The sequence below is a fragment of the Neomonachus schauinslandi genome, chromosome 6 (genome assembly GCF_002201575.2).
Source record: "Neomonachus schauinslandi chromosome 6, ASM220157v2, whole genome shotgun sequence".
NCBI classification, from domain to species: domain Eukaryota; kingdom Metazoa; phylum Chordata; class Mammalia; order Carnivora; family Phocidae; genus Neomonachus; species Neomonachus schauinslandi.
The window spans coordinates 11,915,524-11,940,035 of NC_058408.1; the positions used below are offsets into that span (position 1 = coordinate 11,915,524).

A 24,512-nucleotide genomic window follows, 5' to 3' on the forward strand; every position below is an offset into this window, starting at 1 on the left:
ACAAAGCCCAAACAAATTCGGGCACCGCTTTTAGTAATGCCTTTTATATTAATCCTTCCTTTTTAAGCACTATTTTCACGTACGAAAGTAACTCTTGGAAACACATTCTTCTTTTGAAAAATATGAGGAAACATTAGAAAAGCTACCCCCATGCCCAGCGGAACCATGGCTGCCGGTGTGGTGTGCATGCTTCCACGACTTTTCTGTGTTTACAAACACAGTGCCATCAACACACTGCTCCACTTGCGGGTTCTGCTTCGTGGCTCACGTGCACGCCTCTCACACGGTGGAAACGGTCTCATAACTTGCTCTCCTCACTTTACCAAGTGTCGTAAACTCCTGTTCACTTCAGCGTCTATCCCAGCGGCGTAAATCGCCACGTAGGCCCTCCTGTCCCCAGATGGAAAGGGGCGGGGTCGAAGGCCCCGAGCCCGCGGCGGGGCGGAGACGGCGCACGGCGATGACGCAACGCGGTGTGCGCGGAGACGGCGGGAGCCACGACGCAGGGGAGGGGCGAAGGCTGCGGCAACGTCAGGCGCGCGCACACGTTGCAGCTTCTTGCTTTCGGCGGGTTCGGAGAGGTTCTGACGGCGAGGCAGGCGCACTGACAGGTAGCCGCAGACCGGCGGAGATGGCGACGCTCTGTCTGACCGTGAATGCAGGAGACCCTCCGCTGGGTAAGGGGACGAGGCCGCCGACCTGCGTGGGTTGCATCAGCCGGGGAGGGTGCGGGGCAGGGAAGGTCGCCGCGCCCGGCGTTGCGCAGTGGCGGTCACGGTCTGGGAGATTAGGCCTGCCCTCTCCTCGAAACTGTACACGGAGTAAGCTCTGCGCCCCTCATCTTCCATCCCCTGGCATGTGGATCTGCTCCTGAAGACCGTTTTCTCGGGCGTGGAGGGAGGCGTGGTGTGAGCCCAGGCAGAGCGACGCGTCGCTCAGCTTCGGACCTTTTCTCTTAAGAGGGATGACTGTCAGCCAACTCCCCTCCCTTTTTGAAATGGCTTTCCATAGAGACCTAGAGCTGCTCGTAGAAATAGCGTTTTGAAAAGTTAAAATCATCGTCTTCGCGTCCCCTCTTTTAGCATACCCCCCTTTACTTACATCTCCCTTCCTCCCTCTTCTCAGAACAGATCTTCAATCCACTTGACTACCTTATGTTTCGTTGGGTTCAAGGGGAACAAGGCAGACAATTGTAGTAGCTGAGATTGCATTACAACGAGGTTCCATTTATTTTTAATTAATGGTGGCAGGGTAATTGCTGGAACCCTCAAGTACACTGCGGACTGATAGGGTTGCTTTACTACACACCCTTATGGATGTGGTCAACGCCAGAGTAAACGTCGGATCTGTCACATTCCTAGTACATGTTAAGTTCTATTTGGATTTGCTTTTTCTGTGTGGCCGAGATTACTGTAGATAGATAGTTTAGGATTTCTGCTTTTTCATTACTTTGGGAAATAACGCAAAAGAATTTGAGTAGTTTGTTAATCTCCTATTAGTTAATGTGTATGCATAGTATAGACTCACAAGTACTTTTTTTTTTTAAAGATTTTATTTTTAAGTAATCTCTACACCAAACATGGGGCTCGAACTCTATCGCGAGATGAGGAGTCACCCGCTCTACGGACTAAGCCCCCACAAGTAGTTTTTTAATGTGGGAGAAGTGCAGACTTTTAGATGCAGTTGACAAAATTACTCATTGCATTGTCAACTTCGGTGGTGTTCTGAGTCTTTTGGAATAAAACCCACAATTTAATAGCCATTTTAAATATTTAAAAAATGCTAATGTTTTAGCATATTGGTTCCAGTAATTATGGGCTAACCTCACACAAATCAATAAACTCTAAAAAAAAAAATGGGTTTGCTCTTTGGGCTGGAAAGTACTGGACAGTGTGGTCTCATGGTTAAGAGCAAAAACATTTGGTTCCTGGAGACCTGGGTCCGATCCTGGCTGCCACTTACTATTTGTGGAACCTTGGCGGGTTCTGTGTTTGGCTTCTCCCACAGTCCTCTGATTAAGAAAGGAAGACTAGTATTTTCTACATAGGGTTGGTTGCCAGAATTAAATGAGACTGTAGGTAAAATTCTGACACATTTTAGATATTCCATAGCTGTAGTTTTTACTTACTAATGTTACTTAGCAAATCCCCCTGTTTCCTTAGTGATCACATTCTGATTATTCTGAAAGAGGATCTTAGAGAAATTTATTGTTGTTTTGAACTGTAGACCAATTATAGAGTATATGTTTGCTTTTCCCCTCCTTTTTTGTTTTTTAATTCTTCCTACTTGTTTGATTAAAAAACATCTTTAAATCAATAAAATTGGATGAAACATTTAGAAAAATAGATTGCATTGCTGGAATTTCCCTGTTTTACATGCATTCAGCATGTGAAGTGTTTTTTTTTTTTTAACGTTAAAATAATTTCAAACTTAAAAAGGTACAAGAATAGAACCAATTACTTTTTCCCCCCGTACCACTGAAGAGCATACTGCAGATAATGATGCTTCAACATCAGGAATATGCCAACATACAGCTCTCTTAAGCAAGGAACCTTTTTACATGACCTGGTAGGACCATCAGAATCAGGAAGTACACATTGATACCATTCTTCTGTTTAATGCAGACACCCTGTTCATATTCCAACACTAATTGTTCCAACAACACTCAGTAGTACAGGGATCAAAATCCAGAATCATGCTTTGCACCTAGTTGTCATGTCTCTCCAGTTTCTTTCAATCTGGAATGTTTTTTCAGTCTTTCCTTGGCTTTCATAGCTTTGACCTCTCTGAAGACTAAAGACCAATTACTTGAAGAATGTCCCAATGATGTTTACTTGTGGCTTTATTCAGCTACACATCTTTGGCAAGAGTAGCACAGAAGTGATTCGTTGCTCTTCATTGCAGCCCATAAATTGGTGCATGAATTTGATTTTTCCCATTACCGATGATGTAACCTTGATTACTTAAGAGGGTGTCAGCCAGCTTTATGGACTGCAGAGTTTTCTCTTTGCATTTGACAGACATTTTGTGGGGAGATGCATTAGGACCATGTAAACATTCCACTCAAACCTTCGTTTACGTGTTTCAGCACCCATTGATGCTTCCTGCCCAACTTGATTATTATTAAGAAGATGCCAAAAGGTGACCTTCCAATCTGCTGTTCCTTCTACATGTATTAGTTGACATTTTTCTGGCAGAAGATCTTTTTTTTCCCATTAAAAAAAAATTCATAACAAAATGTCTCAGGTTATAATCTGTATTATTTACTTTTACTCTTTTAATTTAAAAATTTTATTTTTTAAAATTAGTTTTATTGAGCTATAACGTGCATTTACTAAACTTCACCAATTTAAAATTGACAGATACGTACAGTAACCACTGCAATAATGATAGAGAATATTTCTCTCATTTTGGAAAGTTCCCTTATGTCCCTTTGCAGTCAGCTTCCTTTCCCCATCTCTGGTCCCTGATAGCCACTGATCTGCTTTCTGTCAGTATTCTATTTTTTCTAGAATTTCATATACATTGAATCATATCATATATATTCTTTTGTACCTAGCATAATGCTAACTTGTTGCCTGTAACAGAACTTTAGAGCTTCATGCTTTTTATTTGCTATATAGGATTTCCTTTTATGGACACATTAAAACTTGTATCATTTATGTTAGTAGTTACATTGCTACTGTTTGCCAGTGGGAGCCCCTCCAAGTTGGCCTCTGTGTCCTTTTGGCTTATCTGTTTGATTACTTCTTGCTTTCTAGCACAGAATTTTCCAGGTCTGTCTTGTACCTTCCCTGCCACAGCCCTGTTTCCAGTGGAGCTTGATATTTAGAAATCAGTATCTGGGTGCTGGTGGTTCATGTTGGCCAAATTTAAAGGACAAAAGATTAATGAATCAATTTAGGATATTTAATAGGTGTTGAGAGGCAGATGACACCGTGTTTTAGAGTTTAACTTCTGGACCGCCATAGGCCTGCATTCAGTTCCTGAGTGTCACATATTTAGTCAAGGACTTTGGGTTCATTATTTAATCTTTCCAAGCCTCAGTTTCCTCTTCTGTAAAATGGAGATAAAGATGTTTACGTCTTAAGATCACTACAAAGATTAAAAATTATAATGACTGTAAAGCATTTTAGCATAGTGCCTACCACATAGTAATCACTCAGATGCTATTAACAGTAGTTTTTATATAAGGCACTGTTCTCATTTCTTGTCTCCTGAGGGAAGAAAAGATTTATTTCGATGCCCTTAACTGGAAGCTGAACATACTCAAAAGCAGTTGGAGTATGCCAGTGAATAGTTTCTTATATATTATTTTCCCAAGACCAGAAGATGATCCTTTCTCTTTATAGACTACTGGGAAAGAAGTTTACTCCTTGGTTTGTTGAGTCATTCTTACTGCTTTATGATTGGTTTGTTGAGTCATTCTTACTGCTTTATGATTCAGGTTTTAAATACTACATTGTTAATAAAGAAAAATCTTTTCATCTCATTCCACTTAGGAGCTTTGCTGGCCGTAGAACATGTGAAAGACGACGTCAGCATTTCTCTTGAAGAAGGGAAAGAGAATATTCTTTATGTGTCTGAGTAAGTACTTCTGTGTCTGTTTTCAGTACTGAACAGCATTTTTTAAATATTCAGAATTCAATGTTCTATGCTTGTTTTATTTGCTAGTTGGTAGATTAACTCTAGAAAGAAGTATGCTCTTCTTCCTCATTCTTAAAAGAAGTATATCCAGAGGCTTATATTTGTCAGCAAGCTATCTGATCCCACTTATAATCTAAAAGAAACTAGAAACGTACAGAAAGATTTTTTTTTCTTTTTACTTTTCTGTTTTTGCAGGTTTCTACGAGCATATATTGTGTTTTTTTATTATTTATTTATTTTTTAAAAAAATTTTATTATGTTATGTTAGTCACCATACAATACATCATTGGTTTTGATGTGGTGAGCATATATTGTATGTTCTTGATTAAAGTGAATCATGTGCATCCCAGGATATATGGAAGATTAAACTTTTTTTTTTTCTGGAACCCACTGTGAAGAATAAAAAGAATTGGAAAGGGAGATATTATTATCCTTAATTTTAGTTTAATGAAACTGAGGAATAAATATAACCTGGTTTCAGATTCTTTTAAGAATACTTCACCACATAATAAAATCTGGACCAAATTGAAAGAAGTTTTCAAGGGTATTCTCAAGCTGGATACAGATTTGAAATGTGTTTAAAAGGTTCATAATAAACTGACAGAAAGACTATATTGGGAAAGGGGCAAGATACATAAAAACACACACTCACACACACTCTTCTCCTCCCCATCTCCTCCTTCTTCCCAGTGTAGTTGTATCATAATTTTGGTTAGGTCGCCATTCAGTGTTTATACTGTAATGACCCAGTAAGTTTTATTCACTGCTGAGCCGCATATTATGATTATTTTTTTGTGTACAACTTTTACTTTTCCATGGAATAATTGTTTGCTTTGTTCTCTTTCTTCTGAAGCCTCTCTGATTTAGGGGTCTGTAGGAATATTTTCTTTTGATTCAGTGTTCTGAAATTTCACAGTAATATGGTCTGGTTTGGGTCAATTTTTTTTTTAAAGATTTTATTTTTAAGTAATATATATATCCAATGTGGGGTTCAAACTCACAATCCTGAGATCAAGAGTCACATGTTCTACTGACTGAGCCAGCTTGGTGCCCTGTGTGGGTCTATTTTGAATCTGTTCCACTGGGTACTTAGTCTCCTTTCAATGTGGAAACTTGGAAATCCTGTTTTGGAAATTTAAAAAATTTTTTTTCTTTGATGATTTTCTCCTCCATTTTCTATTCTTCATATGGATGTTGGGATTAAGTATCACCTTCAATTTTCATCTATTTTTTCTTTTTTCTTTACTTTCTGGAGAGTTCTTCAACTTTATCATTCCTATTTTTCTATTGAGTTTTTTATTTCTGCTATATTTTTATTATCTAAGAGCTCGATTTTTTATTTTTTGAGTACTCCTTTTATAGTATCCTTGTTTCATGATTGCAATATATTGTTTCATTGCTTAAAGGAAATTTATTTACTTTTTAAATTTTCTTCTCCCTAATTTGCCTAAGTTGCATTTTTCTGTGTGTTTATTTTGGTTACTATCTTTCAAGTTAAAAGCTTTCTTCAAATATCTGGTAACTCCTGATGACCTTCTCAGATTTTAACTGGAATTTAAAGCTGTTTATAAGTTCTGAATTCAAGGGTAGACTTGTTAGCTCTGAGCATACTTTGTGATGGTCTGATTGAATGGTTCACTTAGCGGGAACCTCTGATGTTAGTATCCTTAGTTATTTCTTCTTAGGCTGATCAGATTATTTAGTGAAGACTTTCAGTCTCCTGTTTGGAAGATAAAGAGTTGATGCCAGAATATTTTGGAAGCTGAGGGTGGGAAGAAGGCTATGGATCTCAGCATCTAGTATGTATGTATTCATTCTCCCAGTTACCTGCATAACCCAGTTCACAGCTGTGCCAGATTTCCCCCAGTTGAGAGACCTTTGTTTTACTCTTTAGAGAATAAGGCTTCAGTTTTTGCCAAGATTGAGTAAGAGGAGTGGTTCAGCTGAGCAGAATAGGGTTTGGTGGTGTCTGTTTCCCACTGATTTGTAAATAGACTTTATACCACCCCTCCTTATTTTAGCCCCAGTTCACTCTCACTTCCATTGATTCATTAGTCTTTTGTGGATTCTAAAATTTGGGTTGGGTTGGTTTTCAGCTTTGTCCACTACCCACTTAAAATTCAGTTTCTTCAGACTTGTTGAATTCATCTGCTGTGTAGCTTCTTAAACTGTATTGTGACTGTTTCTTCTCCTTAGTCTCTTTTTCCTTATGGGTGTGTGTGTCTTTTAAAAACATTTTTACAGAACAATTTTGATGGGGTTTGAGCTGTCCACTTTACTTGGGAGTTGATACAACTAGCCTCTTCATGACTGTATATCCTTGATTTCTCTGCCTTGATTTATTTTAAATCGCTATTGATCTTGATATCCCAGTTATATTTTCATTTTTCCACCACTGAATAGACAATAGTTAGAAGGACAAAGCATTATAGATAGTTCACTCTAAACCGAATTGTTGGATTTGGCTGAACATTCAGAACAAATTAGAGTTTGATAGATACAGTAAAGAATACATTAGGTGGATTTTTTTTAAACTGTAGTTGAAAATACATGGTAGATATAAGGTTTAATATTTTTATACTTCTTTGTAAGCCTCATGACTGCTACTGATTTGCTAGAGCTGTGGTAATATTTTATCTCATGCTTGTATTCTAGAAATGTGGTATTCACAGACATAAATTCCATACTTCGCTACTTGGCTCGAGTTGCAACGACAACTGGGCTCTATGGTTCTAACCTGCTGGAACATACTGAGGTAAGGAATGAACATTTCCTTGGGTTTGTTTTGATTTATGTTCTGTTCTTTTGAGAACTTCATTTTATTGTTGGCTTATGTACTATTATTCTATGTAAGGATATTCATGGAGTTTAGTGGTAGACCTAGTTAAGGAATTCTCATCCTGTTTTTATTTTTGGAGCGGGGGAGAAAAACACCTAATGTCTCCTAAGTTTGAACTTTTAATCCCATACCAGCTGTCCTGTTGGGTCAGTGAGTGCTGTCTTCTTCCTAGATTCCCAGGAAGGAATCAGGTGAGGCAGCAGGCCTAGAAAAGTTAAGAGATTTTCCCAAGGTCACACATGTAGTTTGGATCCCCTTTTCCTTTCTAGGTATACACTTTAATTAATTACAGCAGCAGTAGATTAACTTCCAGTACTGCTGTTTAGATGCCTTCTGTTTGTTTGTATTCAGCTCCACTTCTCCTAAGTTTTATGAAATTCAGTATACAAAGAATAGTTGCCTAGGCATTTAGTTTTAAATTTTACAGGTAGATGAATCTGTTTGGCCAAGTATCACCTATTGGTTTTGGCTAAGTATCACCTAGTGGGTTATTCCTTCCTGCTGCCAGTTCTCAAATCTTTGTTTTTCTTTTTCTTCTCTGAAGTGCTTCTCTGCACTCCTTGGGGGCGGGGGGGTGGGGGGGTGAGAAGCACAGAAATATAACAATGAAATTTGTTTATTTAAATGCCAATTTAGAACTCAGGCAACCAAAATTAAATCCATATAATGGCAAATCCTGTAATTTGAGATGAGATTAGGCATGATTCTGAGGTCATTTGTTTGTTTAAATCTAAACCCTGAGGTGCATTTCTTTTCGATCTTTTATGTCCACAGATTGATCACTGGTTGGAGTTTAGTGCTACAAAATTGTCTTCATGTAATTTGTTTACTTCTGCAATCAACGAGCTCAATCATTGCCTGTCTCTGAGAACATACTTAGTTGGAAATTCCTTGAGCTTAGCAGATTTGTGTGTTTGGGCCACCCTAAAAGGTATCATTTATTCTTCCTGAAGAATGCTTTATTTTTATTACTTGATATTTTGCTGGATAAGAAGTGTGCATTTTTCTACATATACACATATGTATTGTGCATGCACGCACGTGTGTGTGTAGAAAGAGAGTCACTTAGGACTTCCTTGCAAAGGAATGACTGCTTTGGCTATTTTATTCCTGTCCAGGCACAGGAATTCCCAATCCTTTGCTGTCCTGAGAGGTCTTTTCTCTCTCACTAACCCAACTCCCTTCTGCTTGTGAAGCTGACCTTGGTCCTGCTGAAGAAGCCCTCATCCCATTTATGTCAGCACCTCTGTTGTCTCAGTCGTTCCTTTACTCCAGGCATTGTTGTCTTTGATCACTTAGTAGGGGTATATGTGTGTTTGAGGGGGTGATCTGGAGTTGTTCCTCTTGGAGGTCACGGATTCTCTATTCTGACTACTTGGCAACAGGGTAGGATTATAGGATTGATGAGAGGTATAAAGAGGACTTAAATTTTGTTGGCTTATTTTCTTTAAAAAAAATAAAAACAAAAAACCTGAAGCAAATATGCCAGAAAGTTTTATCATTCTTTAAATCTGCATCATGTGGGATTTTTTATGTTGTGTGTACTATTTTTGTGGCTAAAAATTTTCTCCGAATTCAGTTAAATTGTTATAATAATAACCAACATAAATTGAAGGCCTTTTCTAATTAGATGTTTTCATATATAGGTTTGACATTTTCATCTTTTTTGATTTTTGACTTAGTATTCATGAAAGGATAATATCTTAAGGATGTAACTTTCTGATATTAAAGAATTAAATTTTCCTTCACTGCCTACTTTTGATACTACACTTGAAGAAATGAGCTACTTCTTGATCTTGATAGGAAACTATTTTGTTTTCTAGTTGATCTACTTAAAGCCTTTCCTTAATTATGAAATATGACGTTGGCCTTATAGTGGGTATGTGGTGGTGGTGAGGGCAGGATTTAGTACAGCAAAAATATTTTTAATTAACTTCTGTGAATTCTGTAAAGTATATTAAAATACTAGAAAACATTTCAGTGTATACCTAGATTGCAAATTTTTCATTATGGAAGCACATTTTTTTTTTTTTTTTAAAGTAGGCTCCACGCCCAGCGTGGGGCTTGAACTCAAGATTCTGGGATTAAGAATTGTGTGCTCTGCGGACTGAGCCAGCCAGGCACCCCTTTAGAAGCACAACTTTAAGCCATCTTATTTACTTAAATTAACCACGATTAGAACTTTGCTTTTAAAGTTGTGGATTTATTGAATGGTGTTAAAATTATTTTTGCTAATAGGCAGTGCTGCATGGCAAGAACAGTTGAAACAGAACAAAGCTCCAGTGCACGTAAAACGCTGGTTTGGCTTTCTCGAAGCCCAGCAGGCCTTCCAGTCTGTAGGTACCAAGTGGAATGTTTCAGCGACCAAAGCTAAAGTGGTAAGCTTTTTTAAATGCTGATATCTTAGTTGGTTTGAGACCATAGATCTGAAAAGAAAATTATTCCTACTTATGGTTTATTTTTCTTTTCATGTGTGAAAAATCTTCTTGGAAAAATCTGTGGAGTCTGTTAAGTCTTGGCTTGCCTTTAACTGTTTAACTCCATAAAGCCTTAATCTTTGTAGTTATATGTCTAAAATATTACGATCATCCAATGTATGTCCCTTAGGAAATCCAAAATCCAAGTAACTAAAATCTCATTATTTATAGCTATATGATTTTTCTTCCTCCCAGCTCTCCTGTTTGTTCATTTTTGGAAATTGAGTCCTGGGCTTCTGCAGAGCCTTTTTGTTAATCTCTAGGAGGATGTGATGTAAAGTCCAGTAGAAAAGATTCTCTTCCTCAGCCAGAGTCTCTCTGCTTTGATCTGTTCCACATATTAGGCATGTGTAGTAAAGTTTCAACTTAAAGTTTCTTTTCCATTGCAATAAAAATTTGAAAACTACTGCCTATTTGGATCAAGACACCACAGTCCACTCTGTTGTTTTGGCTAAAAATCGTCACTCATTCTTTACCATTTTTCCCATGGAATCAGTCACCAAGTTCTCTTCTTCTCATATCTATTGATACGTTTTCTATCTCCACTGTTACTGATTTTTATTGAAACCTCATTACCCCTTGGTTGATATAATACCATAATCTCATCCAAGGTCTCTGTCTTTTCTAGTTCAGCCTCTGCGTTGTCCTGGGTATCATTTTAGAAAACACAAATAAATGGTCCCATTACCCCTGGGATTTCCTCGTTGCCTAAAACCTAAAAGCACGTGTATGAGGGGCTTCATATTTTGGACCTTGTCAACAATTCAGCTTCCTTGCCTATCCACCCCACATGCATTTCTAACTTTTCAAGGACATCGCACTGTCTTTGTGTCTTACCTGTGCTGTTGTTCCTTTTCTTAGAAAGAAGGCCCTTACACATTCTGCATCTGACACATTTCCACTTATTTTTTAAGGTCCAGCTTGGTTCTTACCTCCTTTTAAGCTTTTCCTGATGAAAAGGCTATTGGTTAACTTCAACTGACTGCTCTAACAGCCCTCTATAAATATATATGTATATCTCTGTTACCAGTGGTTGGTTTTGTTTACATCCTTCACAAGGTTTTGGGTCCTGAAGTGCAAGGACAACGTTCAAGTCCTCATTTATCTTATAACCATGCCTGGTACATAGTGGGTACTGAGGAAGTATTTGTTGGATGAATGTATTCTTAAACATTTAATGATATAACTATTTGTTGTTTCTGTTCTGCTTTTCAGACACCTGAGAAAAAACAAGATGTTGGGAAATTTGTTGAGCTTCCAGGTGCTGAGATGGGAAAAGTTACTGTCAGATTTCCTCCAGAGGCTAGTGGGTAAGAAAATGTAACTTGTAATTACAATGGAATGTATTTAGTGGAAAAGCTTAAAATAGTTAAATACTTATAATATTACTAGAATACTAATATAGAAGAAAATAAGTAAGATTTTAATTATGGGAATCAAAATTCTAAACATCTTAATAGTCTGTTATTGACAGCTGATGTTAATGTATTAAATTTGTAGTTTTAGCTTATTAATCACATAATTGTTATTTTACCCCAGACAGAATTTTAATTATAGAGAATACCCATAAATATAAAGTCTTAAGTTTTATTTGCATTTTGAAATTTTTCAGCTCTCATTTAATAAGGATTTGTATTTGTACCCTGAGCATTCCTTTTGGTTAGCAGAAGTTATGGCAGAATTATTTTTAAGTTACTTTTTTTCTGAAATAAAGAAAGGGGCATCCTGAAAAGCCTATTCACTTTTCAGTTTTTTCTGTTACCAGCAGGCTTCCTAACCCCTTTCACTTTTGGCACCGAAAGAAAATAATAACATTTGAATAGCTCTTTGGAGAAAAAGACTTGTTCTGGCTGGTGGCCACCAGCCTGGGGCTGCCCCAGGCCTTGCCCAGCATTGCCCTGGGCTGAGGGGAATCCACCTTCGCACATGCATCAGCCTCTTTGAGCATACTGGACAAGCTTTGTGATAGCGCTCTTCCAGTGGGAGTAATACAATAAAATGTGTCTTATTAAAGCAATTAGCCTCAGGAACTTAGCCATTAGGAAAGAATTGTGCCATATTTGGTAAATGAGGTGATTTTTTCTCCCCTAAATTTTGTTAATTTCAGATTTTGTATTTTATAGCTAAATTCTTACCCATTTGTGGTAAGTGGAATGTGTAGAAAGAAAACCATTTTATTTTAGCTGTTCTTAGTAGTTCTTCACAAACTTTTCATAAGCACCACTGACAGGAAAATCTGTTTTAGAATTCCACTTTTTCTCTCTGCTTTTCTAAGTTTGCTGATGAAGGTGGTGAAATGAAGGATAAATAGAAGATGAAGGAGAAATAATGAAGTTGGAAAATTCACAGACTAAATTATTAAGTGGTCGATTGGTAGTTAACTGGGTGGAATCCCATAAATAAGACTTAACCATATGTGCTTTAATTCCCACAGACATCTTGGGTCCTTGTGGCCCAGTATTCTGCTCTTCTGTACTTAGTGTGAGAGGTCCTGGTTGCCCATTGGTAGTGACTTCAATGGTTTGCTAAAGCCACTTTCTTAGCAGTGGCTGTTTATAGCTCTGGCATTTGAACATTAGTTCTTTTAGACTCTCTTTATGTTTTTTGTCACTGTCATTTCTTAGAATAGTGAGTGCCTCATCTTTATAATTTATGAAGTACATTTGTCTGCCATAAATTATATCAATTTCAGAGACCATGCTCTTGGCCAAATACAGTTTTGGGATTTGGAATATAAATCAGTATTCAGGTTTTCTCGTCTTTTTTTGTTTGTTTTTTGTTTTACTATTCATAATTTTATCATATCCCTTTATACTGCTAAAGAGTTCTTTAATTTTTCTTTTCCTAAGATTTTATTTTTAAGTAATCTCTACACCCAGCATGGGGCTTTAAATTACAACCTTGAGATCAAGAGTTGCATGCTCTACCGACTGAGCCAGCTAGGCTCCCCCTGTAATGTTTCTTTTTAGTCATTTTATTTTTCTGTGTCTTTCATGAAAGGCCAGAACGCTTGACTTTTTTTGTTTGTTTGTTTAAGATTTTATTTATTTATTTGACAGAGAGAGCACAAAAACAGGGGGAGCGGCAGGCAGAGGAAGTGGGAGAAGCCGATTCCCTGCTGAGCCAGGAGCCGATGCAGGGGTTTGATCCCAGGACTCTGGGATCATGACCTGAGCTGAAGGCAGATGCTTAACTGACTGAGCCACCCAGGCGCCCTGAAGGCTTGACTTGTGCCCTTGTTCTTATTCTTAGCTAACGTATATGGAACCTGTTATGTGCAGGTACTACCAGGCATTGTACATTTACTGTTTTAATAGCCCTGTGAGGAAAGCTCTTTAATAGCTGCATTTTACAAATGTTTTCAGAAACATTCCTACAACATTTTGGTAGTTTGCCAAACTTGTGCTATTTGGCTCTAGAGTCCATTTGACTTAAAATTCTGCAGCCTATATCTGTTACATGTGGCAGAAGCCCATTTCGGTGTTTGTACTAACTGACGCAGCATGAATCTTACTTTCTTTAGTTAGCTAGTTGTCTCTTGAGCTGATTATTTTAGTTACCTTGTGAATATTTTATAGTCCTTTTAGCTTTCTTGACATTTAGAATTGTTAGAACCACACACATTATTTCAGATTCAGAAACAGTATCTTTAAGGTAATGGTTCAATTTCCTGACCTCTCTTAAATTAATTCCTTTATGTAAAGCCTAGCACATTAACTGTCTTATAGTATGGGTAGTCAGTGATAATTAGTTTGTTGTTTTTTTTTCTTCCTAATGATGGATATAGCATGATACAGGTATGACACTTTGAACAAAGACTAAAGGTAGTGTTTCTGTTTCTTTTTTCTTTCTCTTTTAAGATTTTTATTTATTTATTTGACAGAGAGAGACACAGTGAAAGAGGGAACACAAGAAGGGGGTGTGGGGGAGGGAGAAGCAGGCTTCCTGCTGAGCAGGGAGCCCGATGTGGGGCTCGATTCCAGGACCGTGGGATCATGACCTGAGCCGAAGGCAGATGCTTAACGACTGAGCCACCCAGGCGCCCCAGTGTTTGTTTCTTTCTTGGAACTCACAGTCCTTTGTTCTATTTTATTTTTGGTAAACCTTTTATTTTAGGGGTAGTTTTAATTTACAGAAACATAGTAAAGATAGTACAAAATGTTCCCACATACACTGTACCCAGTTAAGTCTGGTACCTTTGTCACAACTGGTGAACTAATATCAATTTTTTATTATTATTATCACCTAAACTCCATACCTTTTTTGGATTTCATTAGTATTTCCCTAATGTCCTTTTTCTGTTTTAGAATCTCATCTGGGTTACCAGTGACAGCCTTTTATATTATGCAGAAAGTTTTGAATAACCCTAAATGCATTGCTTTGTACTTGTCTATGTTAACCTGTGTGCATATATATGCTTAACATTGAATCATCGATCTAGAATGCTGTGTGAATTTCGAAAATGTGGATTGATATAAAAATTGAAGTGAAGACTTGCAGGGAGTTGTATTTTCCCCTCCCCTGTTGATACCAGCTGAGATCAGGTTGGCGTCAAACTAGGACCTAGTGCAGTGGGACCATGGCTACCATTAGTGGAAACCAGTAAAAATTCGTGAGAGATGATTAAGCTTCCTTGATTCATGCCGTATTTGCTGCCCAGGAAAGGGTATTTTCTACAGTGGTGGTGTAGGATACTGCTTTTTACACACTTAGCTGATAGAGGAGAATGTTGATCTAGAATATTATCAGCAGTGCCTGTGACATATTTTATTCCTTATAATTGCCAACTGCCCATAGGAACAGAATAGTGTTTTCATAGATTGTGATTCACGGAGCGTTGGTACTGGAAGGTCCTTTAGCTAAAATCCTTTTATTTTGGCTTCTGAGAAAACGGACGCCTTGAGAAGTAAGTGGCTCCTCTGCAGCCTCCTGATCCCCACGTGCCCTTTCATGGAGCCCTCACACGGCAGTGGTGACCTCAGAGGTGCCTCTGGCTGGCGTGCATGAGGTGGGTGCTCGGCTCTCGGTAGCATCAGGTCTTAGTGGAGAGGATACACTTCCGCGGAGCATAGCATTGGAAGCCGTCTCGGAGGCAGTTTTCCTCTAACCAAATGACCACTCGTTCCCTCTGTAAGAGAAGAAAAAAAAAAAGATTTTCCTTAAGGTTGTTTGTTTTGTTTTTTGTTTTGTTTTTTTCTCCTTAAGGTGGTAATATTAACAAATAACTTTTCCCTTTGTGAACTTGTGCATATGAAATTGTTTCTTGTGATTATTTTATAAATGTTGTAGTCTTTTTCTTCCTGTGAAGGTCAGATTTTCTATCACAGTACTTTTTTGTTGGAAAATAAAATATGACTGGAGTACCAACTAGAAGGATTTTTGTTTAGTCCTCATCTCCTCAAAAGGTTAAGTTTAAATATTTAGTTAAAACATGTTAATGAGTTTCTTTGTGAAATGTTTTTGTTTTAGTTACTTACACATTGGGCATGCAAAAGCTGCTCTTCTGAACCAGCACTACCAGGTTAACTTTAAAGGGAAACTGATCATGAGATTTGATGACACAAATCCTGAAAAAGAAAAGGAAGATTTTGAGAAGGTAATTAAAGGTGTAGTGATGACCCTTTGTCAGAAAAGTTAATGAAAATTAGAGGGTGACCTGATACCTTCATGGTATGAAAATAAGTTTGTTCTCATGGCTGCTTTTTTCCCTCCTCTGTATATTTTGTGTCTGAGACCTAAGCCAAGCAATATTGAGCTCCATACCAAAAAAACTTCAATTTATTTTTTTCTTCCTCAATTGTACAATTTACCAAAGTGTGCTATATTTGCCTATAAGTACCAGTTTCTTAAATGAATTGGTCACTAGAGGCAGGTTTCCTTTTTGTCATACAATTGTTAAGTGTATGAATGAAAGAAACACTTAAGTAGGTGTTGGAAAATTGGGAACGTTTCCTAGCCTCTTTTATTTTCTTTATTCAGAAGCACTGCAATATATTCAAAGAGAGGGCAAATGATTGTCAGTATGACCAATAATAACCAGTTTTCCAGAGTAAATGGAAAGCTCCATCATGAGATCAGCCTTCTCAGCTGCAAATTTGGAGACTAATATAATGAATATCTTTTTTTTCTTTTCTGATCTAATATACAACTTGCACAACCATTTTCAGGCTTTTTATTTTATTTTATTTTTTTGACTGATGGTGTATAATTACATTTGCCCAAATGCAGTTATCAAGGACTGAAAATACACAAGAAAATGCAAAAGATAAATTGATGGTTATTTTGGATTCTTTTTGCAGGTTATCTTGGAAGATGTTGCAATGTTGCATATCAAACCAGATCAATTTACTTATACCTCGGATCATTTTGAAACTATAATGAAATATGCAGAGAAGCTAATTCAGGAAGGGAAGGCTTATGTGGATGATACTCCTGCTGAGCAGATGAAAGCAGAACGTGAGCAGAGGATAGAATCCAAGCATAGGAAAAACTGTAAGGCACATTTAGTGTTTTGTATTTTAACTGTTGATTTTTGAATCTTTTCTTTAGTAGAACAAGATTTCTATGAAAGATGCTGATTTGAGACACATTTGGGAATATGATTCATACATTAATTCATCACAGCATTCTTTTTATCATCTTTACATTGTTTTTACTTTGTGGGCGTCACAACTGCATGCGAAGTGTGTGTGCCCTTAGTGTCGCACTTACTAAGTGCCATCTTCTGCATTGTATTCATTCCGTTTGAATGGTTAGTTCTGCAACTTTTTGTAGCTCTCCCAATTTAAATACTTAGCTTTTCTATAAAAGGTTTGATGATCATGTTATTAGTACCCAAGTCATCTTCTTAGCATGTGGGTAAATGTGAATATAATATTGATTATAATATTTAAGCTTGATACTACTCTATACCTCAGAAATACTACTTTATGAAAGAGCATATCTTTCTTATTTTATTTTATTTTTTTTAAGATTTTATTTATTTGACAGAGACACAGCGAAAGAGGGAACATAAGCAGAGGGAGTGGGAGAGGGAGAAGCAGGCTTCCCATGGGAAGCCCGATATGGGACACGATCCCAGGACCCTGGGATCATGACCTGAGCTGAAGGCAGACGCTTAACGACTGAGCCACCCAGGCGCCCCAAAGAGCATATCTTTCTTATTCATTACTTGTTCCCTGAGCTACTGAATAAAGCTATTTTCATTCTGCAGTTATGTTGCCATAATTTCCACAATACTGAATTTAAATCTTGGCAAGTGTATAGTAAATTCAGTTTGTTACAGAAGTCTTTCTTTTTTCTCTCTCTTTTGTAAGTTTCCCTACGTTTTCAAATACAGTTAACTGTACTTTTAGACCTCACTTGATTTTTTTGAGGGCAGGTAAAATGTGTCTGTTGTCTTCAGGAGCGTCCACAGAGAATCGTGTGATAGTTCTTTCTTACCTACCTGGGACAGGTTTTCAATATTCTCACATAAATAGAACCATAGCCACTTGGGACATAGAATTCTTTTTTCTGGGATTAAACTTGTGTCATTGTTTTCTGTGATCTCTCATGTTTTTCAATCCAAGAGTCTCCTGCTTTCCACTGGAATGACTGACAGGGCTTTCAGCAAGCCCATGGGCTCAGGCTCACAGCCCAAGCCATGCTCTTTACCTGGGCATGGGCTGTAGTGCTGATGCCTGTGGGCCCTGTGGATCAGACCAGTCTGGTCTATCCCCTGGGCACGAGGTGGCAAAGGGGGACAGAATGGTTCTGCTTCAAAGGTGGTATTAAAATTTGAGGGGGTCAGGGGCTGGCCAGTTGCGCTGTGATGGGAAAATGGGAGATGCAGGATGAGAAAACCTTCAGCCTCTTGCTCTCTCTCTCTCTTACCCTTAGTCAGTACTACGTCATTGGAATGTGTTGATTTGCCTTCTAAAAATATATTTATAGAGTATATTTTGTAAGTGTTCTGTGAGACTTTTCATAAGAAAATGACGCATTTACTTTTCATACCAGATACTAGAACTATTACAGTACTTTTAAACTAGTGGAGTGTGCTTATAATATACAAATAGAATATGAAAATTTGTATCAAATTATGGGACTATTAAACTAATTTGAATTCAACGAGGTTAGTAATACATTAGATAAACTGTGATATAATTATCATTTCATAGCTGTTGAGAAGAATCTGCAAATGTGGGAAGAAATGAAAAAAGGAAGCCAGTTTGGTCAGTCCTGTTGTCTGAGAGCAAAAATTGACATGAGTAGTAACAATGGATGTATGAGAGACCCAACGCTTTATCGCTGTAAAATTCAGCCACATCCAAGAACTGGAAATAAATACAAGTGAGTGCATCTCTTTCATTATGCTTGGTAGCCTACTACGATTTTGCTTTGATGATCTCTGTAAATAAAGAGTAGATGCAGAATAGTCAAGAGACTTTGATCTTTGTTCATCCACAGATTAGTAACTGCTGTTGGTAAAGCATGTAATCTAATCTCTTGGGGTGTTTACTCACCTATTGATTAAGGTTATGCTAGGTTATTTCTAAGATCATTTCCATCTATAAAAGTCCTTCAGTCTGCTTTAAAGTTGCTTTTTATGTATTGATTAGGTTTACTGTGGTGTATCTTTAGATAAAGATACTTTTCTTCCTCTTATAAACTTGGATTCTGCTGGGCATAAATTGATTCACAAAAGTGATAGAATTGAAAATTTACAATAAGAAAGTATGTGTCTTTTTTCTACTTTTGATTAGTTTTCTGTGTGGGTTTTCAGTTAATAATTTTTTTCTTTAAATGGATTCCCCTCCCCTATTAATTTACTTTTATAAAGTAACTAGAATATTCTTTTATACTTTGAAGAAGCCTACTACATATAAATGCTGAATCAACACTTTTGAAGAGATTAGTGAATGTAAATGCTAACCTGTTTAGCCAGTGTAATTTTCTTTAAACGTGTGGGTGTACATGTGTGTGTCCATATGTAGACAAACACCTTATACATGTAGTTACAGGTGTCTGCATAAGTCTTTCATTTTTAACAGGGTGCTTCCTCCTTATTTTACTAAGCAAATACTTTGAATACATTTGGAAAAGTGAATTTGGGTACGCATTTTCAGTATCAAATAATTGCTAAGCATAATGCAGTAACATTTTAATGAAGTTATATCCAAAAATTAGAAGGCATAATGCAATATTATATTTGTTAAAATTCAAATTAAAAGTACTTGCACATTGTGTACGTTATTTTAATCAGGAATTGTTTTTAAGACTATTTCATCTTAAATGGGTGATTTTAATTAACCTACTTTTCTTCTCTTTTACTTGTCAGAAGAATATGCTTTGTTCTTAAATTCATTTAATTACAGGAGATTTAAGCTTAGGTATTTACTCAACGTGGGATTAGTTAAGATGTTGAAAAGCTAAAAATTCCCTTGAATTATTATGTACAGTTGACCCTTGAGCAATGTGTAGGGAGTTAGGGCGCCGACCCCCTGCACAGTCAGAAACCTGTATATGACTTTTGATTCCCCAAAAACTTAGCTACAAGTAGCCTCCTATTTTTTTTTTTTTTTTGAAGATTTTATTTATTTATTTGACAGAGAGAGACACAGTGAGAGAGGGAACACAAGCAGGGGGAGTGGGAGAGGGAGAAGCAGGCTTCCCGCAGAGCAGGGAGCCTGATGCGGGGCTCGATCCCAGGACCCTGGGATCACGACCTGAGCCGAAGGCAGACGCTTAACGACTGAGCCACCCAGGCGCCCCTAGTAGCCTCCTATTGACCAGAAGCCTTACTGATAACATAAACAGTCAATTAACACATATTTTTACGTTATATGTATTATATATTGTATTCTTAAAATAAGCCAGAGAAAATAAAATGTTATTAAGAAAATCATAAGAATACCTTTGTAGTACTGCACTGTATTTATAAAAATCCATGTGTAAGTGGACCCATGCAGTTCTAATTTGTGGTGTTGAAGGATCAGGTGTATTTTGCTTTTTGCTTTCTACCATGCTATACATTGGCCATTACAGAAGTATGATTGTAGAATTTGCTGTGCCAATCAATACCCAATTGTCTATTAAATTGCAAATTTGCTTTTTTGTTTCAATATTGAGGGGTTAACTGATTTATTGTTCTCAAAGACATAATATTTTGATATACTTTGAATATTATGGGTAATACAACCTGTTGATTTTTAAGAAATTCCTAACTTGTAAGGAATTATATTTCAAATTACTATTGCTTCTTATAATACATAATCTAAGATGGAAATGGTAGAATGCTTCATTTTGCTTTTCAATATATTCCCTTTTTTTCCAGTGTTTATCCGACATACGATTTTGCCTGCCCCATAGTTGACAGTATTGAAGGTGTTACACATGCCCTGAGAACAACAGAATACCATGACAGAGATGAACAGTTTTATTGGATTATTGAAGCCTTAGGCATAAGAAAACCGTATATTTGGGAATATAGTCGACTAAATCTCAACAACACAGTGCTCTCCAAAAGAAAACTCACATGGTTTGTCAACGAAGGATTGGTAGATGGATGGTATGTTTACTGTTATCTAGAATTGAGAGGAGGAAGTAAGAACATGGTCTATCAGTGATTTTAAAACTGTTTTGAGGGGTGGGGGTAGGGGGTGAATGGGAAGAGGTGGAATGGGTAGGCCTCTAGGGTTTCTAGTCCTTTATTTCATCTAGCACATCAAGACCCCCTACCTCTCCCCTTTATTTTAGTGCTACAAACATGGAGTACCCATTTGGACCCTGGTGCATGGGAATGCAAAACACACAAGGGTGTATTCTCTGCAGATCTTAGCATTTTATAGAAAAGTAGTTGTGACTCTGTCCTTTGTATATCTGGTTACCATTCTCCACACTTTGCTGAGGCTCTGAGGCTTTTCTTTTCAGGTGGGTCCCAGGAAGGCCAAAAATGCCCTGAGTTGAGGTGAGGACGTAAATGGTCTCTGCCTTGGTGTTGAAGACCCATCCTGTGGAGCTGTTGGTTTCCCAGAGGACTCAGCACCTAGGAAAAGTTTGCAAATATCTGTAGCATATTAATAACCTATACAGGATTTCTATGAGAAAGTGGAGTATAAAAATTAAAGTCATCTTGTAGCTATATATCTGTGTAAATGAAACCTGTTCAGATGCGTTACCATGCTGATAAGTCTAAGAATATTTTTTATCTGAATTAACAGGAATGTATATTAGTTTCTATTAGCATCACATAATAGTGACAATATTAAGTATATGTTGAATAATATGTATTTTATACTGGTTTATTGTAGAGCCGAATCTGATAAAAGGCAAGTTTATCTTGGGCTCCCGGCAGAGAGTTTTATTGCAAACTTAACTAAAGTTTGCAAATTTCTGCAGAATGTTAATAAACAATGTATATATTTTTTACAACCCAAAGGACTTTGTGAAGTGTATTCATACATGGATGACATGATACCATCTCTTATCTGATTCTCATGGTCGTATATAGAATAGGGACCTTGAATATTTGTTAAATTAAAAGCAAATAAGAATGTTCTAATGCATGGGTTTTCCATATTTGAAGATGTCACCTCTGTCTTTTTTGAAATGTGTTTTACTATTTCTAGTAGTGCATTTATTTTACTGAGCAGTATTTGACTAGTAAGCAGTTTTCCTCTTCCATGAATGTGGGCTCACCTGGTATTTGATCTACCCAGTTATTATCTAAACAACTCAGTCCAAATATTTCACAAGCTGACTATAATTTATTATTCATTAAGGTATTTTGTACTGCTTGTGTTTGTACATTAAAAAGATCTCCTTGGCACTTACAAATTTCCCTATTTCCCAGGGATGACCCAAGGTTTCCTACTGTTCGTGGTGTGCTCAGAAGAGGGATGACTGTTGAAGGGCTGAAACAGTTTATTGCTGCTCAGGTGACCTACACTTTGTTTTCCAGGTTCTCTGTTTTAGTTTTCAAGTGTCTTATTAATATCCTTTTAGTCTCTATTATTCCTGTTTGTTCTATTCCTTGTTCCTTATAACACAAGGGCAGATTTTTTTTTTTTATAAGGAGTATGTTTATAATAGTGGAAAATTGAGAATGTCCTACTCTTGTAAGCTGAAGTGGAACAAAGGCAGCCTGTAGTATTTTTATATAGTGAAATATATGGCTCTTGACTGGCTGTTCAGGGTAACCAAATTGTTTGTGCATACTAGGTTTCATATTCCAATGGAAGTAAACTTGCAAGTATTTATTGGGTTTATTTTTTTTATAACATGCTTAGCTTAAATGAAATACTCTAATGAATACTTTTTTCCTTTTAAGTCATTTTATTATTGATTTTCTAGGGCTCTTCACGTTCAGTTGTGAACATGGAATGGGACAAAATTTGGGCATTTAATAAAAAGGTACACGTTTTGACTCTTGGTCCTCCTTTCTTGTGCCTAATTCCTGAATAATATGATATGTGTAGAATTCATTAGTGTGTTCATTGTAGAGAAAATTTTGTGAAGAATGTTACCATTTTGCAGACCTTCAGGAAAATGGAATGTTTTCCTTTCTTAAACCTATAAAGAGCATTAAGCTTGTTAGCTATACCAAACAAGTCACAATGATTAAAACAAATTAACTTGGAGTTAATGGGGAGTGGTAACAGTTTTTTCCTTAAATCTTTTATGAACATTGCATTTCATTTTTCTGCTTTCAAGCTGCGAGCTCTCTGTAAGAAGGTATTACTTAACGCTTTTATTTGCCTTACTTAGCACATAGCTTTTAGCATATTACATGTTATAACCCGAGATGTTATACAGCTTTGAAGCACAATCACATTTATATAAAAGACTTGCTTATACAAATCCACTGAAAATGCATTATTCCTAGTTTTAAGAAACATGTCCTCTAGTTTTCTTTGTGGCAAGGGGAAGATTTGGCTAACTTCATTCCACTGTTCCCTTGTGTGCTGAGAGGACAGAGTTTGAAAGTTGTATGTTTCACCGAGTTGTATAGAAGGTTCACTAATTTTAATTCCTGTGTCTTATTGAATCTAGCTTTTTTTTTTAACGGTTTCTTAAATGAAAGTCAAATAAGGAATACTGCATATTGACATTGTTAATTACCAATTGGAAGCAGATGCTTAGACACTATAATAAGGCAAATCATTAAGATGCCATGTTTTAAACTATAGTTTCTGTGATTGTGTTCTGTACTTTTTTTTTCTTATTGCTGCTTGATTGTGCTGATGCCTTGCCTCAAGAAATGCTTGTCTCGCATGTGTCTTGAATTTGTTTTATTCAGTCTTGTGTGTTTTTGATACATAAAGGAATTAATTGGTTCTTTCTGTTGCTGCAGTTACTAATAATAAATACAAGTAGAATTTACGGGCAAAGTTAATTTGGTGTACTTTTCATTAATAACCCAAATTTTAAAGGTTTTAAATTTTAATAAAGTTATACATGTGCATTTGGTTCAAATACATGAACTATATTTCACCATGGTCAGAGAGTTCTGTAGGGTCTGTTAAGGTGAGCAGCATATTTCCCTCTTCTTTCCTTCCATTTTCTCCCCCTAGAGAAATCACTTTCAGCTCTTTAGATCATTCTTTTGGTATTTTTATTGCCTGTATCTCTAAATAAGATGTGTGTTGCTACTTCTTGATTTTTTTTTTTTTTTAAGTTTCAAGCATTCTCATTTGACTCCCACAATGGAAAGAGGGGACATGGGCCTCTTACTTTTTCTCAGACCCTGTTGGTTTTCTTGTAGTTGATTGTTTTCCCTCATTTGTTTAGTTTTCTAATTCCGTCTTCAGCGCTCCTCGAGATGTCTGAATTTCCTACCAAGATGTTCTTGTGCCTCAGTATTCTTTCAGTTTCATCGTGGAGACAGCTCTGCCAGAGCCTTCTGCACTGCTCTGTGCTGATCTGGATTAGAGGCCCGTTAGCTTCTGAAGCTCAGCAGTTTTCTGAGGTCAGCCATCATCGTCCTGGGATCCCGTTTGCTTTTGTTCTGTGATGGATCACCTGGTTCTTGGATCTCTTTTTATGTTTCTCTTACTTGGCTGTGCTCTGTCCTTTGGTAGGTCCCTGAGAAGGGGGCAAGGGATGAAGATTTTTGAGACCTTGTGTATGACCTTTTTCACTCTGAAATTGCGTGATGATGTGCTGTGGTGAGGCTCTGTTTTCATCCTTATCCGCTGGAAGAACATGTGGCTTCTGGTCTGGCAACTCATTCCTTCAGTTCTGGGAAATTTTCTTGAATCCTTTCTTTGTTTTTTCTCTACTTTGTTTTCTTCTCCCTGGAACTCCTCTTTAGCAGATGTTGGACTGGTCCTCCAATTTTATTTTCTCTCATTTTCCATCTCATGTTTTGGATTTGCTTTGTGCTAGATTGACTCAACTTTATCTTCCCACCCTCCCATTGAGTTTTTCATTTATGTATCATATTTCCAAGATTTCTTTTATGTTCTCTGAATTAAAAAAAAAAAAACTTCTTGTTCCTGTTTCAAGCTTAGAATACTAACATCAATAGGAATTTTATCTTGTGGTATCTCTTTCCTGCAGATTAT

At 37.0% G+C, this 24,512-nt stretch overlaps 1 protein-coding gene across 2 annotated transcripts in view; it reads left to right on the forward strand.

Annotated features, from left to right (window-relative positions):
- The first annotated feature begins 513 nt into the window (after window positions 1-513).
- EPRS1 (glutamyl-prolyl-tRNA synthetase 1) overlaps window positions 514-24,512 on the forward strand; it is a 66,233-nt gene continuing 42,234 nt past the window's right edge. Inside the window, exons 1-12 of one of the 2 annotated variants that reach the window (XM_021698470.1) lie at window positions 514-677; window positions 4,503-4,587; window positions 7,303-7,402; window positions 8,261-8,417; window positions 9,725-9,864; window positions 11,179-11,273; window positions 15,433-15,559; window positions 16,263-16,455; window positions 18,126-18,297; window positions 20,282-20,515; window positions 21,800-21,884; window positions 22,300-22,359. In XM_021698470.1, the coding sequence (XP_021554145.1) occupies window positions 632-677; window positions 4,503-4,587; window positions 7,303-7,402; window positions 8,261-8,417; window positions 9,725-9,864; window positions 11,179-11,273; window positions 15,433-15,559; window positions 16,263-16,455; window positions 18,126-18,297; window positions 20,282-20,515; window positions 21,800-21,884; window positions 22,300-22,359 (1,494 nt within the window). In that variant the 5' untranslated portion in view covers window positions 514-631. Of the gene's footprint in view, window positions 678-4,502; window positions 4,588-7,302; window positions 7,403-8,260; window positions 8,418-9,724; window positions 9,865-11,178; window positions 11,274-14,809; window positions 14,904-15,432; window positions 15,560-16,262; window positions 16,456-18,125; window positions 18,298-20,281; window positions 20,516-21,799; window positions 21,885-22,299; window positions 22,360-24,512 lie in introns of those variants that run through there. The other variant, XM_044915899.1, reaches the window with a different exon arrangement.